At 43.6% G+C, this 20,615-nt stretch overlaps 1 protein-coding gene across 2 annotated transcripts; it reads right to left on the bottom strand.

Moving 5' to 3' along the window:
* Nucleotides 1-1,910: 1,910 nt before the first annotated feature.
* On the bottom strand, nt 1,911-17,572 carry LOC142311358 (chromobox protein homolog 2-like). 2 transcript variants are annotated; one of them, XM_075349708.1, is made up of 5 exons: nt 17,388-17,572; nt 17,257-17,300; nt 10,839-10,904; nt 10,687-10,756; nt 1,911-8,451 (listed from the first exon to the last, which is right to left on the bottom strand). In XM_075349708.1, exons 1-5 carry the CDS (start codon nt 17,457-17,459, stop codon nt 7,243-7,245), a joined length of 1,461 nt encoding a protein of 486 aa, XP_075205823.1. In that variant the 5' UTR covers nt 17,460-17,572; the 3' UTR covers nt 1,911-7,242. The 2 variants fall into 2 exon arrangements, with proteins under 2 accessions (XP_075205823.1, XP_075205824.1); XM_075349709.1 differs by having other exon boundaries at nt 10,690-10,756.
* Nucleotides 17,573-20,615: the final 3,043 nt, after the last annotated feature.

The raw sequence follows: 20,615 nt of genomic DNA, 5'->3' as shown, positions 1-20,615 counted from the left end.
AGTCCATGCCGGGTGATGCACTGCGAAACTCACGCGAGGCAATCGCAAGTGTGACACCGGCCTTACAGAGAGTGCAGGAGGATTTAAAAAGCTTTTTAGGAGGTATATAGGGGGAGTCAGGGGATAATATATACCCTTATGGAATGCATGACAGGCACTGCCGATGGTGGTAGTTTTTGTGCAAACATTAAAAAACCGGTGACAGGTTCCCTTTAAATTAGTTGTGCAACAGGAATTTACACAGATTTTTTTTGGCGCAACTTTTCTAAAAATTGCCATCACGCATCAAATGTCACCATGTAGCCCCGGCTTGAGGCTGCACTCACACGAGCCAGGATTCTCTCTTCCGAGGCAATCGATCATCATGACACACTGCACAAACTCCGATCAGAGTTTGAGCCCAATGTCATTTACTGGAATCAAATGATTCTCTCATATGAAAGAATCATAACAGGTGCGGAGAAGAGGGAGAACTTAATGTCTCCATCTTCTGTGTAGGCATATATCGGACTGCACTGGAATGACATCTGAATGCGTTCTGATGTTTTATGTACACCAATACATTACATACACCAATAGACTTAAGGGGTGCTCGTGATCTGATCTGTGGAGCCACACGATGCATGCGGCAGGTTTTTTTTCCCCTCATGCTGAAACAGCATGAAAAAACATAAAAAACAAAAAGCAAACCCTGCAGATATAACATTGGATAGCACTCGTCCGATGTGTACGCTCGTGTGAGCAAGCCAACAAGGAGGTATTCTGTACTAATGAAAAGGAATTGCATTATTAGCAACTAATAACTAGAGCTGAGCAAGTACCCAACTGTTCCATACTCGCTATACTCATAATGACTACTGTCTACTACTCGCATATTCACTTCGAATAGCGTGTGCAATGCAAGTCAATGGAAAAAAAAAAAAAACCACACTAACGAGTAACCCGAATACCACACTATTCGCTACTCGCATGAATAGTATGGCAATCCAGCTACTCGTTACTTTGAGCGTTTTCCCCAATGACTTGCATTGCACACGCTATTCGAAATGAAAACGAGTACTGTCTAATACTCGCGTAATGATTATAGAGAGTACGAATAGATAGGTACTCGCTCAACTCTACTAATAACCAGAGCAAAAAAAAGTTGCAGTGAAATTAATAATCTGCTTGGCTGCTTAACATTAGAAGTCCCAGAGAGGGGTCATTTAACATTTCTACCATTGGAACCCTGAGGAGCTTGAAATGTCTGGGACTTCTAGTGTTAAAGTCCAGAATAAAGGCTGTCATAAGTAGCAGTCTGCATTTTGCTGAGGCGTCCAAAGAGTGAAGCTGAATTATTTTCTATAGTTCGCTACCACATAATAGCGAAGGCAGCTTTATCATTGAGATATTAGGTCATCACAAGACACAAAAAGGAAGTAGTTATGATTGTGAGCACTTTTACAAGTTTTTGGTTAATGCTTTCTCTACTAAATGAAAACTTCTTTCTTAGTTGCTCTCACATGCACACAAAAGCCAACAATTCACAAGCGAGTCCACCTAAGGGTATGTGCGCACGTTGCTTTTTACCTGCTTTTTACCTGCTTTTTTGCTGCTTTTTCTTCTGCGCTGTTTAATGCCAAAATGGATGTGTTCTTCTATTCAAGCAAAGTCTATGGGAATTTGGGTTTCTTGTTCACACTATGTTGTTCAAAATGCTGCCTTTTTGTGGCAGAACTTTGGTCAAAAACTCAGCTTTGCAGTGCAAAACCCAAATGGCAAAAACAATTGACATGTTGCTTCTTTGAAAAGCTGATTTTTTGACCAAAGTTCTGCCACAAAAAGGCAGCATTTTGAACAACATAGTGTGAACAAGAAACCCAAATTCCCATACACTTTGCTTGAATAGAAGAACACATCCATTTTGGCATTAAACAGCGCAGAAGAAAAAGCAGCAAAAAAGCAGGTAAAAGGCAACGTGCGCACATACCCTAAGTCTTTCCAATATCTGAATCGTAATGAGGCTAACAAAAACCCCTCAAATGTGGTCCACCAGGTCTACACCCCTAATGCATTAGCCAAAAGTATCTCAATTAGTACTGCAAAAGACTGAAAGGCACTTCATAGAAAATGCACAGTTTCTATAAAAAAAAAAAAAAAAAAAAAAAATGTAAGATCAAATCATCCCAAAATTCAATCTGAGTCATCCTCGTTTTCATCATGGTAACTGCGATAAGACTACCTCCTTTATCGTCAATAGCATCTGCCCAGCCACTACAGCAGAACAAAGGGGAAAGTACTTTTTATACCTCCAGACATCCTGTGTTTCGTGTACCCCACAATGGAGTTTAGTGGGCAGAATGTCCAATCAGGAGACTGGACAGTATTTTTTCTCCAGTCTTGACTCTCCTTCCAGTGTACTTATTTCCCCTTTATTAGGTCATCAATGTCAGTCACCAGAATATCCAAACTATACATGACGACTGGTTAGTAAATAGTAGCTAAAGATTTGTATGGGCAGAGAACTCTGCATAGCTGGATTACTTGACTAACTGCAGCATGTAAGTTTAATAGTGAAGGTAAGGTAGTCAGGGGTGGTATAATATATATATATATATATATATATATATATATAATCTCACTTAAAGGGAACCTGTCACCACATTTGGTGACTATAAGCTGCGGCCACCACCAGTGGGCTCTGGTATACAGCATTCTAACATGCTGTAAATAAGAGCCCAGGCCACTGTGTAGAACATAAAAATCATTTTATAATACTAACCCAACGGTCGGATTGGTGTCTCCGTTCTCCGATGCCTCCTGCTTCGGCCATCTTTGTCCTCCTCCTTCTGAAGTCTGGGTGCATGACGCGTCCTACTTCTCACACACACTCGCCGTCATTGAGGTCCCGCGCAGGCGCACTACAATACTTTGATCTGCCCTGCGCGGGACCTCAATGTCAGCGAGTATGAATGACATGGGACGCATCATGCACATAGGCTTCAGAAGAAGGACAAAAGATGGCTGAAAGAGGAGGCGCCAGCACTGGAGAACGGTGACACCCATATGATCCAACTCCACCGCAGCTACCGTTTAGGCAAGTATTAAAGTGTTTTTTTTACGTTCTACACAGCGGCCTGTGCTCTTATATACAGCATTCTAACATGCTGTATATAAGAGCCCACTGGTGGTGGTCGCAGCTTATCGTCACCAAATCTGGTGACAGGTTTCCTTTAAAGTTTTCTGGTAATTAATACCATTATTGTAAGCTATAAAACACTGTAGAAAACTATGGACAAGCAGCAGAACCAATACAAAACAAATGAGAAGGTTAAGGCTCTGACAAGCAACTGAAGCTTTTCTTTCTCAGGTTCCAGAAGCAAAACTAGGGAGATTCGGGTACCCAAGTATAAAATCTATACAGCCTTAAAGGGCATCATTAAGATAGAAGTTTTGTCCTGAGTTCTATTGTCTAACGCAAGATAATATTGGACAGGGTATAACTCAATGACAAGGTTGAGCCTGCAAACTTTGACATTAATGTCAGCTAAAAAGTATTAAAAAGCTTTACTCCTAATGATAAGGCCCTCTAACAGGCCACAGGTATAAACTCAAAACTGCATGAGCCAGAATGATCAGGAATAGTATTGTAAACTCCATGTGATTTGAGCAGGACAAGTCAATTCCTGTTTCTTTTGTGGTGTCCTAGTTACCATCGAGTCTTTATGCAAGGCTAAGGCTGCTTTCACACTAAGTTTTTTTTTTTTTTAACATATGTCATGAACTTTTTTTGCTGTAAAAAGTGGATCCTGCTTTTACAAAGAAAAACGCATGCAAACATGTGTTATTTTGCAGGATCCTGCCACTTGAAGTTTATGGGCGGGCATTGAAGTCATGTGATCGGGAGTGAGGGGAATTGAACATGATAGACTGGGAGCCGGCATCCGACAGCTGCAAACGCTGGTAACCAAGGTAAACATCGGGTAACTAAGCGAAGCGCTTTGCTTGGTTACCCGATATTTACCTTGGTTACGAGCGTTTGCCACTCTCAGGTGGGGGAGAGAGAGGGAGGGGGAGAGAGACTGATCACGCCAGGCTGGTTTCTGAGCATGCTCAGTAGAGTAAGCAGGATCCTGTCTATCAGCATGCCAGCGTTCACATGCGTTTGCGTGCAGTATAGTCAGAATCCAGTGAAAAACAGTATTTGGACACAGCTCAAAAACGCTACAAGTAGCGTTTTTGAGAAAAGTTAAAAAACTGCAACTCGCTGGATCCTCACTATAACGCACGCAAACGCATGTTGACGCGAGTCCATTGCAAATGCATTGAAATGAAAAGTCATTTCATCTAAAACTCACTGGTTAGGACACAATGTCTTAAAAAACAAAACATACATCATGTAACCCCTCAATCAAACAGATTAAAACTTTTCAAGCATGACTTAAAATATATAAAAATTGGCTTTAATTATTAAAAAAAAGCTGTTGAAGCGACCGTCAGGGCTTTTGTATGCCATCTAAATGATCAGTTCCTGAGTGCAGTCTAAGGCCAGAATCACACTTGCTAGTGCCTCGCGTGTTTCTCGCGCGAGTCTCTCATGGTAGAACCCGGCATGGCAGCACACTATGCATACAGGAGCGTCTGAGCTGCATAGAGATACATGCAACCGACCCGCTCCTGTCAGGGGAGTGCGCGGCCAAGCCGGGTTCTACCATGAGAGACTCGTGCGAGAAACACGCGAGGCACTAGCAAGTGTGATTCTGGCCTAATAGGACAACATGCTCACTCGCACCATATGCCAATTATCTGTGTACAACCAAGCAGGTGGAGATGCAGTGGGGTTACATAAGATGCCCCCATCATGTCTTTATTGACATCACTTTGTAAAATAGTCAAGTCTTTTCTATCAGGCACAGATTACAGCTTGGAAGGCCAAAAAAAGACCCTACAGGTTAACTTTAAATGGACCTGACAACATGCATAATAGGTATAACGGTGGGTAGGAGAGTCGGGTACACGCTGCGCTAAACATGCATAAGTGGTTTTCACTCAAAGCACAATCACTAGCAGAAAATCTAGCAAATCTGAATACGGCCATCCACAAAACCCGCAACATGTTCTAATAAGCAACATGACTCCCAGGTTCAAACCACAACAGAAAGGCACAATCAAGATTTGGATAATTGTCATATCTATGCTAGAACATCTTCTAAACTAAACCATACTTATGGTTATCTGTTTCTACAATCGAGAGATGCCAAAGAAATGCAAAACAATTGTTAAGGCCAGCGGTGCTTCGTGTAAACAAAACGTTCACGTCACCATCGACACATGTACAGAAAGAGTGACCTCTTGCACATGAATTTAGAAAAGTTAGCACAATCATACAGTAAGGCATCATGATGCCAAAGCCAGCATTTACAGGAGACGTTCGTTTGCAATTTCCAGTAAAGCGCACCAATCACCAGGATTTTGCTATATAATCTAAAGCCAGTGCCATCATGCGGAGGCTATACATACCTTTGTCAGCCGAGATGTATAGGTTTTGAAATACAGGCGAGTTTGTGAAATGTACAGCTTTTTGATCGGCAGCTGCTGCCGAACAGCTAATAGCTGGGGTGGGTTTTGATATTGATTTCCGCAACCATGCCTGCTGACTCTCCCCACATCTTTTATTTATGCTAATAGCTAGTAGCATTTTACTAATGGTTGGGTTGGGTTTAAATTAAAGTTGCTAGAAGGACCTTGCTGACATACCCATGTGACCAGAAAATAATGTTGCTTCCTGGTATCAGCTAAGTTGGTTGAGGCCCCACCCCTTTTGGTCACATAGGTATGACATCAGCAAGGTCCTTCTAGCCATAATCATTAGTAAAACTTCTATAATGAAAGTAGCATAAATAAAAGATAGGGGGAGGAACATGCAGGAGGGCGGAAATCACTATAAAAACCCACCCCAGCTATTAGCTGCTGCCAATCACAAAGCTGTACATTTTGCTTGCCTGTATTTCAAACACTATACATCCCAGCTGACCACTAAAGGTATGTATAGAATCAGCATGATAGTGCCAGTATAGCACTGGCTTTAGTTTATATTGGAAAATCCTGGTTATTGGTGCACTTTAAATATGGAGATCTCTTCAATTAACCACCAGATGAGGGGATGCATCAAACAAATATTAAAGGTCACATTAAAGATCTGATTAACAACAGTGTACATCCTCAATAATTGACACCAGTTATTGCAGGTTTTTACCTAGTTGCCACAAGCAAATGGCTCTTAAATGCTGTAATCTAGATGGACAGATCTCCAAGTCACACGCATTTTATTGGCAGGCTCTGTAAAACTTTTTTCAATTCTTGTGGATGCTCAATTGGCTTAGAACAGAGCATGTACCACTGATGGAAAACCCCCAAGAATTTCTTGAAAAAACAGCGCTCTTTGGGCAATATAATTGATCACAAAGTGATCCCTGCCTCTTCAGTAATCCAACAAATTAAGTATATTACTTAAATTAGAGAACGCACCTCAAGCTCTCTTACACCAAGACAACGAAACAAACGTTATAAGGCCAAATATTTTAGATTAACGCATTCACAAGCATTGCTATTACATATCACCTACGTTTTTTGGCAAATTCCTTCTGCTTTACAATGTTCATATATAAAGAAAACTTCTATTTCTATTATATATCATTTTAAGGCTTGACCTGTACTATTATGCATTACTTTTGTCTATTGCTCTGGTTTGCATGAGTCACAAAAGTGCTAAATGAATAAGGCAGGGCTGAAGAGAACAGCTGGAGAGGGTATATAAAGCACCTACAGAGCGCTCGCTTAGAACTCCAGCTTAGTCTTTAGGGTTCTTTATACAACAAATAAAGTTTGCACACCTCTTCTAGCAGTCTAAAAAGGTCCAAAATATATCTCCTAAGTAATATTAAAAATAGTACTTGTGGCAACTAAAAGCCAAATATACAACCACTCAAAAATCAAACCTGCTACTATTCTTAAAAATCAATTCTTAAGACATCTTTTTTTGACAACCTGACTCCATAAACATGCACCATACAGAGCCGAGGTTGTCCGGTATTAGCACACAGATATTCCTTTTAGAAGCTGAGTACAGCTTAGGCTAAGGAAACAAACACAAAATATTAAATATTACCATGGGATAGCATCACGCTTTAAACTATCAACTAGAAAAAACCTCTAACATGAGGCGGACTTTATACATTTTGGTTGTATACTGCCATTTTCCGCTCAGTAAGGCCGCATGTTAAAGAAGCCAACACTGGTGGGAGACTCCTTTACAGTAACTGTGATGAGATTGGCAGTGACATCAGTCACAAAAACATGCTCAAGTAGACTGCGAGCCGGTTTCCAGTCTTGGCTAGCCTGGACGGACATGTCCTGGCTGGAAAGTGATGAATCATGGTCAGAGTCCAAACTGCTATCGTCGCCGGTGCTCAACTCCGCTAGGTCTTTGCGAGGCTCTGTCTGCGGTCCACGCTCAACAGTAGGGACATCTCTTGTGGAACCTGGAGGTCCGGTCCTTACTTGGCTTACTGCCCCACTTTTTCTACCCATCTTTTCAGTCTTACAATCTGTGGTTATCCCATGTGAAGGAGGATCATTGTTTTTCTGAGGAACACTTTTCTGAGCAGCATGCACACCAGATGTACCACTTAGTGTTCCCGCACTCTGCCCACCTTGAGTTTTGTTATGAACATTTAACGTTTGGGTTGTTTCTCGGTTCGCTATTCCAGGCCTTGGCACAGACTGATTTGTCTGTGGACTTGTGTGCTCTTCGGTATCATGTTTTACAGTTTTCTGGGCAGGTGGGCCAAGAACAATCTGCATTTTGGAGGCACCTTTAGATTCCGGAGTCTGACAGCTTCGTTTGGAATGTAATGCAGAAGTCATTAGTTTCCTGCTTGCCTGAGGGTTGTTTTGGGCTATTCGGCTCATATAATGCACAATCGAGCTCTGCCAGCTTAGGTTTCGGTTGGAATTCCCATTGGGATGGCTAGGAGAGTTCTTTGCAATACTGGAGAGCAGTTCTGCAGACAATTGTCGATTATTGCTTGTTACAGGTAGGTCTTTGGAATTTGATTTAAGAGCGGAGAATCCTTGTGCATTATTAGCAGCCTGTAATTTTTCTGCTGCACTCTTAGGTCCTGGCTTTGCTCCCTTGGTCCTCCGAGGGATTTTCTGATCAGGAAGCGATGGTTTTCTTCCCCTCTTCTTGCGGAGTTGCTCTTTTATCTCTGGCCTTACTACCACAGCTTGTGCTTTCTTCTGTGGAACAGGGTGGGAATCCCGTGGTCTTGGACATTGCGGAGTTTCTGTCTCACTGTCATCTGATGAGGATGAAGATGAAGAAGATGAAGAGGAGGACGATGACGAGTTAGAAGTAGAGGATGAGGAAGAAGAGCTGCTTGATTTGGGTTTTGGTGGCACTTCTGACTCCTATTGGAAAAACAGTATCAATAAAAATTAATGAGACAAGTTTTTGAAGGGCATTACTACTGAAAAGGTAGATGGTTTTGTTTTTTCTTTTTTTGTTTAAATACACTTAACATTTTGTCTATTGGCTTCCTCTAAACTTTTTATTTAGTCCTTACAGGGCAAGATTATTCTCACAAGTCTGCTATCATATGCATATGGTGCCTAGAGAAAATATACAGCAGACCAAGAAACAAACCACTAGGTTCACTGATATAATTCCATTTGAAAAGAAAAAAAAAAAAAAAAAAAAAAGAAAAACCACCATGTCAAATATAGATCTTTAATTCATACAGGATAACAAAAGATTGGACATATTGAGGGCCAACGTGCATTGATCTTCCTCAACCACAGCAAGTTAGGGGGGGGGGGGTGTTACACGGGACGATATATCGTGTGATCGCATGAGCGATCGCACCCGCCCGCATCGTTTGTGTGTCACGGGCAATTTGTTGCCCGTGTCGCACAAAGTCGTTAACCCACCCACACGCACTTACCTCCCAAACAACCTCGCTGTGGGCGGCGAACATCCTCTGCCTGAAGGGGGGGGGGGGGGGACGACGGCGGACGATCAGCGTCACAGCGACGTCACACAGCGGCCGCTCAATAGAAGCGGAGGGGAGGAGATGAGCTGGACGTAACATCCCGCCCACTTCCTTCCTTCCGCATTGCCGGCGGCCGCAGGTAAGCTGCAGTTCATCGTTCCCGGGGTGTCACACGGAGCGATGTGTGCTGCCTCGGGAATGAACAACTGACACGCAGAAGAAGGAACGATTTTATGAAAATGAGCGTCGTGTCAACGAGCAACGAAAAGGTGAGTATTTTTGCTCGTTAACAGTCGCTCGTAGCTGTCACACGCTACGATATGTCAAACGATGCCGGATGTGCATCATGGAATCCGTGACCCCGACGACATATCACCCGATATATCATAGCGTGTGACGCTGCCCTTAAGAGTCAGGAGACACATGCCTCCACATACAGATTAAATAGTTGACCAGTCCTAATATGTATACTTTAGCTTTCTACCCACATAACAGCCATTTAGATTTCAAGTCTTAACCTACGGGCGATTTTCTTCTTAAAACTTATTTTAACGTCAATATAGCCATATGAGGGCTTGTTTTTTGTGGGATAAGTTGTACTTTTGAATGCCACCATTTATTCTGCCCTACATTATACTGGAAAACGGGGGAAAAATGCGGTGAATTTGCAAAAAAAAGTGCAATTCCAGAATTGTTTTTTGGGTTATTTAAGGTGTTAACTATATAGTAAAATTGACCTGGACATACGATTCCCTAGGTTAGTATGAGTTCATAGATACCATATGCATTAGTTTTGTTTTTATCTGTGGTGAAAAATAAAATCCAAAAGTTTACACAAAAAAAAAATAAAAAAAAATAAAAAAAAAAAATGAATAAATAAAAATAAATTTAGAATTGCACGTTTGTCACCATTTTCCGACACCCGTAGTATTCTCATTTCTGAAGATCTGGGGCTCAGTGATAGCTTACTTTTTTTGCGTCATGAGATGACGTTTTTAATTATACCATTTGTGGGTAGTTGAGATGTTTTGATTGCCTATTATTGCATTTTCATACAACGTTGTGACAATCAAAATAGACAATTCTTGAGTTTTTATTTCTTTACCTTGCTACACCCTTTCCCGATCAGCTTAATGGATTTTATATTTTGATAGGTCGAGCATTTCTGAAAGCGGCGATACCAAATATGTGTTTGGAGGGTTTTTATGGTTTTATTTTCAATGGGGCAAAGAAGGGGGAGGGGGGATGATTGAAGTAATGTTTATTTATTTATTTACTTACTTACTTACAATATTACTAGTCCCCTTAGGGTATGTGCACACAATCAGGACCTGCTGCGTCCTGACCTGTGGCGCCGCGAGTCTCCTCTGCAGGAGACAGCAGTTGCTCGTGCCCATAATCTGAGTTCGGCCAGTTGCGGTCTCTCGATGTGTTCTCCCGGCTGATCCCGTGATGCTCGCCAGAGCGCGTTAGATCGCGCTGTTAGAATTTAAAAGCGGGATCTAAGGGTTTAGCAGGCGCATGTAGATTGGAGATCCACCCGAGCCTGTTAACTGCACATGCTGCTGATCAGATAAGTAGACACGTGCAGGGAATAATGCGGGCATTAAAAGGCCTAACATGACCAAGGGTTAATGTAAAATACTACACTCACCACAGTTTTACGTGGTCTCCCTCTTGGTCTTTTTCCTCTTCTTCTGTTCCGCAGCTCTTTTTCCTGTTCCCTAGAAATAAAGATTTACAGACGTTTGTGACAAAAACAAAAACGTGCCAAAAAAAAACTATGGCCAGCGGGCAAATTTTTACCTCTTCTGGAATGCCAAAAGTAGTCGTGGGTCAAGAATGTTTTCCTCAGGCTCCCAACTATTGTGCCTGTGCAAAATGAAAAAAATAAAATGACAAAGGCTTAGGCTACGTCCATGTCAGACAGCAAAATGGTTTTGAGGGGAATAAAACATTTAGACAAAAGTCATATGTATTCTGCAAAAATTGCAAGATCAGCCAGGTGTCTTTGGACACATCCAATCTTTGCTTTATTGTATAGAATTGATATAAAGGATCATTATTAACTCTTTAATCCAAGTTACAATTTGTGACTTTGGCATCATTCGCTCTTAAAAAAAGCGAAGATGGAGGGTTTGGCACTGGTAGTTGCAATCAGCTAATGTAATATCAGCACTGCTGACCTCCTGACGCAGAACTAAGGAGTGTTAGAGAATCCCTTTAAGGCTATGTGCCCACGTTGCGTATTTACATGCAGTTACGCTGCGTATTGCACTGCAGCGTAACTGCATGCGTCCTGAGCACAATCTATGAAGATTGTGCATAATCCATGCGCACATTGCGTTTTAGAACACAACGATTTGCATGCTGCCAAATCGCTGCGTTCTAAAAAAGCAACATGTCACTTATTCCGTGCGCTTTGGATGCTGCTCCCGCTCTGTCTATGGTGGGGGCTGCATCCAGAGCGCATGAAATCGGCTTTTTTCACTGCATCCATTATGCAGTGTTTCTGCAGTGATTTGAAGCGCACATGTGTTGTTCAAAACGCTGCAGAAATTTCTGCAGGGACAGGATGCGACGTTGGCACAAAGCCTAAATTCAGTCCAAGAGCTTTTTTCAGCCAGGTTTTACAGTTGTTTCCTGCTGGCTTAGTACCTAAAATGGGTTGTCCAGGCTTGGGGCACAAGTCTATAGTCATCTTACAAGATTGCAGACTCGTGGATCCTCACAGTGTGCAGTGCGCGCACAGATAGGCTTCTCCAATGCAAAATCGGGTTGTCATGTGACCAAAAGTATGCGATTTGCATACTTTCAGACACATTCTTACACTTCACTCAATTCCTACATAGAGCGAGGCCACGCCGGTCTAGTCAGCACGTGACTGCATATATGCAAATCGCACACTTGAGGTCACTCACCTGCCTGCTCCAGACACTGGAGAATCCTGACAGCATGCACACTGCTTGCTGTGTAAACTCCCAAGTCTGCAGTAACATACTGTGCAACTGCAGACTTATGCCCCAAGCCTGGAAAACCACTTTAAACCCTTCTCCATACCACCAAATTGACAACCTTTGTGCATTTCAGGAAAACTGAGGGATTAGCAGCAGTTCCAGAGCCTAGGATAGGAACTAATAACAACCAACTCGAAGTGGTAACTGCTTGGATATTTTGCTGACTGCTCCTCCCTTCTGTCTAAGGCCAAATTCAGATGTTCATGATGCAGGGTCCATGTGCAGACTCGCAATGGGACTCCTGTCCTGAACACAACAGCTTCATATCTAAATGATCCTATATTTCAGGGATACCTGTGGCCAAGTCGTACATCATGATCTACACATGGCCAGTGATTCCTATACATATGAATGCAGTCTAAAGCTGTTGCTTTTTAGTATTAGATCTTACCTGATCTTTAAATTTGTAGGCTTTTGGCAGAGGACGAAAAAAATTAAACACACACACACACACACACACACACACACACACACACACACACACACACACACACACACACACACACACACACACACACACGGGTCACTTCAGGAAAAAAAAAGTTATGTTGTCTTATTTGTGCGCCAAGTACCTCAATGTTATAAAATATAATCTGCTTCTCATGAATTCAGTTTAATATGTATTGATTCAATGTCTGCATACATCTTGGCACACGGTGTGCTGCTGTATTCTTCAGTTTGTCTGAATGCAGTCTAAGCAGCTTGCACCTGTTCACATTTGCTTGTTAGGTGCTAACGGTCATCTTGTTTCTTTGTAGTAACATTAAAGGGAACCGGTCACCAGAATTTTCGCTATTAAACTAAAAGAATCCCCTTCTGCAGCTCCTGGGCTGCATTCTACAAAGGCTCATCTTGCTACTGGCCCCCCTTTCAGACCTAAATAAAACACTTTATAAAATATTACCTTTTGCTATGGTAATGAGGTTTGCTGGCCCCGTGGGCGGGCTGTATTGCGTCCGTTATCCCCCCTCCTGCCGCTGTTCGCCGTCCCCCAGTGTTCATCTACATAGATGAGGCCGCCGCCCTCATGTTCCGCAGTGCTCCGGGAGTCTCGCGCATGCACAGTGGCACTATCGCGGGACTGAGAACAGTTTTCAAATCGCGAGCGCCGGTGATGTTATTGCGCAGGCGCGAGATTATGGGTGGCGCTGTGAATGTCATCACCAGCGTCATCCATGTACCCGCCCATAATCTCGCGCCGGTGATGATATTGCGAAGGCACGAGATTATGGGCGGGTACTTGGATGACGCTGGTGATGACATTCAAACCTCATTACCATAGCAAAAGGTAATATTTTATAAAGTTGTTATTTAGGTCTGAAAGGGGGGTCAGTAGCAAGATGAACCTTTATAGAATGCAGCTCATGAGCTGCAGAAGGGGATTCTTTTAGTTTAATTGTGAAAATTCTGGTGACAGCATTGCCATGCTCGGTACTCGTAACGAGCAGGGACGCTTGAACAGGCTCAACTTGGGTATAGTGGAAATCAATGGAATCTTCTGGAAAAATGTTCGAGTCACCCATTGACTTCCATTATACTCAGGTACTCGAGTTGAGCCCGTCTGAGCGTCTCTGCTTGTTACGAATAGCAAGCATGGTAGTGCTCACTTATCACTAATAGCTTTGCTATAGATTTCTTTAACATGAACCTGTCAGGTGCAATATGCACCCAGACCCACGAGCAGTTCTGGGTGTATATTGCTAATCCCTGCCTAACTGTCCCTGTATACACTAGCATAGATAAAAGGGATCTTTACAAAAAGTATTTCTAAAAATCCAAATAAAATGCTAATGAGACCAGCAAGGGCGTTTGTTCCCTTAGCTAGTCAGCCCCCTTAGCATATAAGCAGGCCCCTGTGGGCGTACTAACATGCTAATGAACGTGCAGTGTCAGAGGCATGGTCACACTCACCTGTCTGACCATTGCGTCAGACACTGGATTTCAGTTCAGTGCGCAGGATCCCAGACTTACACTCATGCACACTAGACGAGTTTGAAGCCAGAACGTGTACACCCGACTTCATTGTGCACATGAACCAAAGTCCGGGATGATGCGCACTGAGCCGAAATCCGGGAGTCAAACGTGATGGCAGGAGAGGGGAGAGCGACCATCCTCTGACGCTGCGCATTCATTAGCATGCTAGTACGCCCACAGGGGCCTGCTTTCATTCTGAGGATGCCGACTAGCCAAGGGAACTAAAGCCCTTGCGACAAGTCGCTGCACTCATTAGCTTATCATATGGGATGTTTAGAAATACTTTGCATGTATGTTACTATAGGTTGGGTCTGCTAGGCAGGGATTAGCAATATGCACCTAGAACTGCTCGTGGTTCTGTGTGCATATTGCACCTGAGAGGTTCACTTTAAGTCCAAAATTGGGAAATGGACCACAAACCCGACAAGGACAATCCTCACACCATTATTGTGACGTTCAAAAAAAAAAAAAAAAAAAAAAAAAGCAGAAAATGCACTGGAATGCGGCACATTTCTGTGGGAGAGGGTGTACTCACAGGGATCCACGTGGAGTCTGTATATTGCAGGACGGCGGTGCTTCACTCCGTGTAAAGTCCCAAATACAGGTGCAAATACCAAGAAAAATGGAGGTCACAGGGCACCCTGCCTTAAAGGGAACCTATCCGGTCAAAAAAAAGTTATAACCTACAAGCAGGAGCCTGTGTGAGCTGCTAACCCCTTCCTACCCATCCCTGTGTTGTAATAGTGTGTAATATAAAACTAACAAAGTACGTTTTATTACTTACATATTCCCTATGTAAATAGCACGTTGCATCGCCCTGTGTGTTGGCATGCTTTCAATGGTATTGCACCCCTGTGGGTGTGATACCGTGGATTTTCATGATCAACGTCACTTCTGCAGCTTCAGAATCTCACGTGTGCACTTACCATTCTTGCCATCTTCTCATTCTGGCTTCTAATGTGCACAGCGCAGGACCGGAACCGCAGGAGTATTCGGAGAATGCGCAGTGCGTGTTAGAAGCTGACACACAAACACCAGGATGAGGCGGCGGTGGGAATGGTAAGCGCGCACATGCGATATTCTGAAGGAGCAGACGTGACGTCGCTGATGTAAATCCATGGTATCACACCCACAGGGACGTGATATCATGGAAAGCATGCTAACCCCCACAGGGCAATGTGCTCATTTACATAGGGAATATGTAAGTAATAAAACGTATTTTATTACTTTCATATTACAACACAAGGATGGGTAGGAGGGGGTTACTAGATCACACAGGCTCCTGCTTGTAAGTTATAACACTTTTTTGACCTGACAGGTTCCCTTTAACCCCTTCACGACCTTGGACGGATCTATCCGTCCAGGATCGTGTCCCGTTAAGCCCCGCCCCCTGCCGCGGGCAGGCGGCGTGGATCGGCACACATATCAGCTGTTTTCAACAGCTGACATGTGTGCCTACTAGCCGCGGGTGGAATCGCTTCCACCCGCGGCCATTAACCCCTTAAATCTTGCTGCCAAAGTCTGGCAGCAAGATTTAAATGCGCGCGGCCATGTTTGTTACTCACCGCCGCCCCCACCGGAAGTCACGTGTGTTATCACGTGACTATCGGTGGTTGCCATCGTAGCACAGGGTCATGTGATGACGCCTGCTGCTACGATGTTTCACTTTCATTTTCCCTCGGCCGAGAGCAGAGGGAAAACCAAAGTGACTGAATCTGCTGATTACAGCGGTATAGCTGTGATCAGCAGATAGCGATCAGCAATCGGATTGCTGATCGCTATAGCCCCCTAGGGGGACTAGTAAAATAAAAAAAAAAACAAAAAACCTAAAAGTTCAAATCACCCCCCTTTCCCCCCATTGAAAATTAAAGGGTTAAAAAAATAAATAAATATACACATATTTGGTATCGCCGCGTTCAGAAATGCCCGATCTATCAAAATATAAAATCAATTAATCTGATTGGTAAACGGCGTAGTCGCAAAAAAATTCCAAACGCCAAAATTACGTTTTTTGGTCGCCGCAAGTTTTACGCAAAATGCAATAACAGGCGATCAAAACGTAGCATCTGCGCAAAAATTCTACTATTATAAACGTCAGCTCGAGACGCAAAAAATAAGCCATCACTGAGCCATAGATCCTTAAAAATAAGAACGCTACGTGTTTCGGAAAATGGCGCAAAACGTGCGCCACTTTTATTGGACAAAAGTGTGAATTTTTTTTAACCCCTTAGATACAAGTAAACCTATACATGTTTGGTGTCTACAAACTCGCACCGACCTGAGGCATCACATAGATACCTCAGTTTTACCATATAGTGAACACAGTGAATAAAATATCCCAAAAACTATTGTACGATCACACTTTTTTTGCAATTTTTCCGCACTTGGAATTTTTTTGCCGTTTTCCAGTACACTATATGGTAAAACTTATGGTTTCATTTAAAAGTACAACTCGTCCCGCAAAAAACAAGCCCTCATATGGCAAGATTGATGGAAAAATAAAAATGTTACGCCTCTCAGAAGAAGGGGAGCAAAAAACAAAAACGCAAAAACGGAAAGTGCCCGGGGGCTGAAGGGGTTAAGTCCAAATCATGATTACAGGTCCCGTAGAAGCGCCTGGTCGGTGTGAAACGTCCGTCGTCCGAAGCGCTCTCCCCTCCCTTGCTGTAATATGGATTCATTTGTTGGTATAATTCAATTCTGATATGAAAAATAAATTCAGACTTAAAAGGCTGAGTGCCCCGTGACCTCCATTTTTGTTCACACCATTATTGTGGTTGCTTCCGCCTCTGATTTCAGTGTGCAGTAAAAAAATAAATAAAAAAGGGACACTGGCCCATACAGGTACCACCTGCCAGCTAGTATATACTCTCTGTTTCTGCCTCATACATGTAAGGAGAGAGGGTGATTGTCAGCAGCGGTACAAGAGCCCAACAATTGGACTTTCCCCAGTAAATAAACCGCCTGTAATAGTATATTCTGCATGTATAGTAGGAAGGAATATAATATATTATATATATGTACACATATACACACACACACACACACACACACACCTGGCCACAGGTGGTCCAGACAGTGGCACCCCCCCCATGACCGGACAGTGCACACACATCACACAGGGGGCTGCGAGAGAACAACATTGGGGGTCGTCAGATGAAGCCGGGGGCGGGACCCAATCCCCCAGGGCTGGAGGAATAACATGGCAGTCAGACAAAGAGCCGAGTACTCACTTGGAGGACCATCCCCTCCACTTCACCAGGTATTCCGCGGTGCCCTGCGCGAGAAAGACACGAGAGGGTCACTAGTTGATATTGGGTGGGGGCGGGGCAATAGTAACGGGCTGCAGATGGGGGACAGTTACCTTCCTCAGCCTCTTGCTCAGGATGCACTCCGCCGCGAACACCTGCTCCCCGACCGCGCTCAGCTCCTCCATGGCTCCCACGGGCGGCCACAGGAGTCACTCCTTGTGTCTTTATCCACTCGAGTCGCCACGAACAACGCACAAAGCAGCGCGGGAGCGAGCGGAGGTGCGCGCCTCTTCTTCCACGCCGTCCAATAGGAGCGCGCTACACAGCGGCGCATCCGGGGCGGAAGAGCGTTCTGTGAGAAGGTAGCATCATTTACATAAACCCGCCCACATTCCTACATGTAGGCGTGGCTTCGAGCCTCAGCGCTGAGGGAGAGACAACAAGTGAGGGCGCGATGAGACTGGGCAGTGATTGGTCAAGAATTGGGCGGGTAATGAAGCTGCTGTTTATGGCCGGGTGCAGGCTGTACGTGACGTCTGACGATATATCGTGAGGTATTATTCGCCTCCAGTGCCCCGTCATTTTGGCCACAAGAAGATACTGTATAAAGTCGCTGTTGATGCAGTTGTGGAGATAGCTGTCTGAGAATTAATATGAGTGCTATTAAATAAAATATTTTATTGGAAAAGTGTCAATTCGTATTTTTCCAGTAACAATTTTTTGTCAGTATTTGTCTATTTTACATAAAGGGATTTTGTGTACAGAATATGGGGCAGACATTACTGTTTCACCTCATACTGATCGCCACATCAGAAAGTTTCCACAAAGCGGAAAAGCTGGAAATGTACAGTTTATTTGTGATGAGGAGATATATACTCACAAGATGGCGTGTGAGGAACAGGCTGTGTCTTGCTCACTCGCCAATAATGATGATGGGTCATACGGCAAAAAAATCCATAAACCAGACAAACCCCATTGTAGTAAATTGGGACCTTGTTTTAGTTCCATTTCCAGAATTCATGTGGAACAGTGAGACCGCTCTCACCACCCTGAGCTCACAGACATTGGCTAAACATTCCCCCCTCTCCTTTCCTAAGCTTTTCCTGCTTACCACCTATGCAAGTTGCTATACACTTCTCCATCCTTGATCTGTCTTTGCTGGACCTTGCCCTAAACCAGGAATGTCAAACTCAAATGCACATAAAGCCAAACTTAAAAACTTGGAGAAAGTCGTGTATCAACCTACTCGCGGACTCACCATAGTACTCCATACTTAATAATGTGCCCCACATAGTCCTCTATACAGAATAATGAGCGTCACATAACCCTTCATACAGAATAATGGGCCCCATAAACTCCTCCATACAGATGAATGTGCCCCACATAACCCTCCATACTGAATAATGTGCCGAAAATAGCCCTCCATACAGAATAATGTGCCCCACATAGCCCTCCATACAGAATAATGTGCCCGACATAGCCCTCCATACAGAATAATGGGCCCCACATAGCCCTCTATACAGAGTAATGTGCCCCACATAGCCCTCTATACAGAGTAATGTGCCCCACATAGCTCTCCATACAGAATAATGTGCCCGACATAGCCCTCTATATAGAATAATGGGCCCCACATAGCCCTCTATATAGAATAATGGGCCCCACATAGCCCTCTATACAGAGTAATGTGCCCCACATAGCCCTCTATACAGAGTAATGTGCCCCACATAGCTCTCCATGCAGAATAATAGGCCCCACATAGCTCTCCATACAGAGTAATGTGCCCTACATAGCTCTCAATACAGAATAATGGGCCCCACATAGCCCTACAAACATTATAATGTGCCACACATGGTTCTCTACAGAATAATGGGCGCCTGGGATTACAGGCAAAATAAAATCAGCCTGTGGGCCAGAGTTTGACATATGTGCCCTAAACCCTTCCCCCCCAATATGTTCATTGCCAAACATTTAACGATGCATTAGAATTCATTACACTGGTCTACATTTCATAAAAATATTTCTGCTAACCTAAGTATGTTTGCTAATTTTACTGAAATGAAAGGTGTTGTTTCCAGATGAAGTAAAAATAAAATATGCAATATGTACATTTTTTTCACAAATGGGAAATGTTTGATTAAGGTTTTAAAGTGGAATATCAGGGCTACTAAGAAATTCTGAAGAAGCGATAGCATGTAATATATTTGTTTCATGCAAAGAACGAGTCTATCTAACCAAGTGTCACACTAGGTATGGGGAAGTACCAGGCAAATGGCAACAGGGAACGGAAAACCTGTGTCTAAGGAAGGGGGACATGGTGACCCTTGACCAAACCTTTAGCTGGTCCCTGGTTCCCCTGACCACACTAGATAGGTTCTGCACCTATGCGTCAAGCAGGATACCTGACCCTAGAACTGGGCCCTTGGTAGGGAACGGATGAGATAAGCACTTAGTCAACCCCACTAAGCCAAGGCTACACGCTGCGTTTTTTGCTGCGTTTTTGCTGCAGTTTTGTGGTCAGAACTTTCTGACAGTTGACTTCCCAGCAACGTCTATGAGAAGTCAGATTTACTGTGCGCACATTGCAGTTTATTTGTCAGCGTTTTATTTGTCAAAAGTTTGTGACAAAAAAATGCAGCATGTTCATTCTTCCTGCGTTTTTGTCAACATTTGTCACAAGAACGCAGCAAAAACGCACGTTGTGAAAAACGCACCGAAAACGCAGCAAAAACGCATCTACAATTACAACCATTTTTTGTGACATTTTCAGGCTCTTTCTGATAAGGTGTAGTTTTGGCTGCAGTTAGGCTGCAGTTTGTCTGCAGTTTTGGCTGCAGTTTGTGAAAAAAAAGGATGCAGCGTGCGCATGTAGTCTAAAGAAGACACAGGGAGCACACACATGTCAAAACACATGAGCAACTTATCTCCAGGATGACTCAAGGAAAGTGCAAATCTCAAAATCCCCTCTAAGGCCTCTGTCACATATACGTGCCTCCGGTACGTGTTTTGCAGTTTTCTCACGTACTGGAGACACGTACACACGTTGACCTATGGATTCCTAATGGTTTGGACACACGTAAGTATTTTGGAACGGAACGTGTGTCCGTTCCGTACTTACGTTTGTCCGTGTGTTCCTCACGCCGACATGTCCGTTTTTCTCCGGCATCACGGGTGTCACACGGCCCGCACCCGTACCACACGGATGTAGTATGTATGCGGTCACGTGTGACACGCGCCAGAGAAACATGTGTCATTATTTTAAAATAAAAAAAACACCTCCATAAACCCTGCAGAATCTTCCGCTGCAAACAGTTGCTGCCAACCGCCGCTCATTATGAGCGTGT

The sequence above is a fragment of the Anomaloglossus baeobatrachus genome, chromosome 5 (genome assembly GCF_048569485.1).
Source record: "Anomaloglossus baeobatrachus isolate aAnoBae1 chromosome 5, aAnoBae1.hap1, whole genome shotgun sequence".
In the NCBI taxonomy this organism is placed as follows: Eukaryota; Metazoa; Chordata; class Amphibia; order Anura; family Aromobatidae; genus Anomaloglossus; species Anomaloglossus baeobatrachus.
The sequence above is the reverse complement of the archived record's forward strand: the minus strand, read 5'-3'. Positions and strand labels throughout refer to the sequence as shown.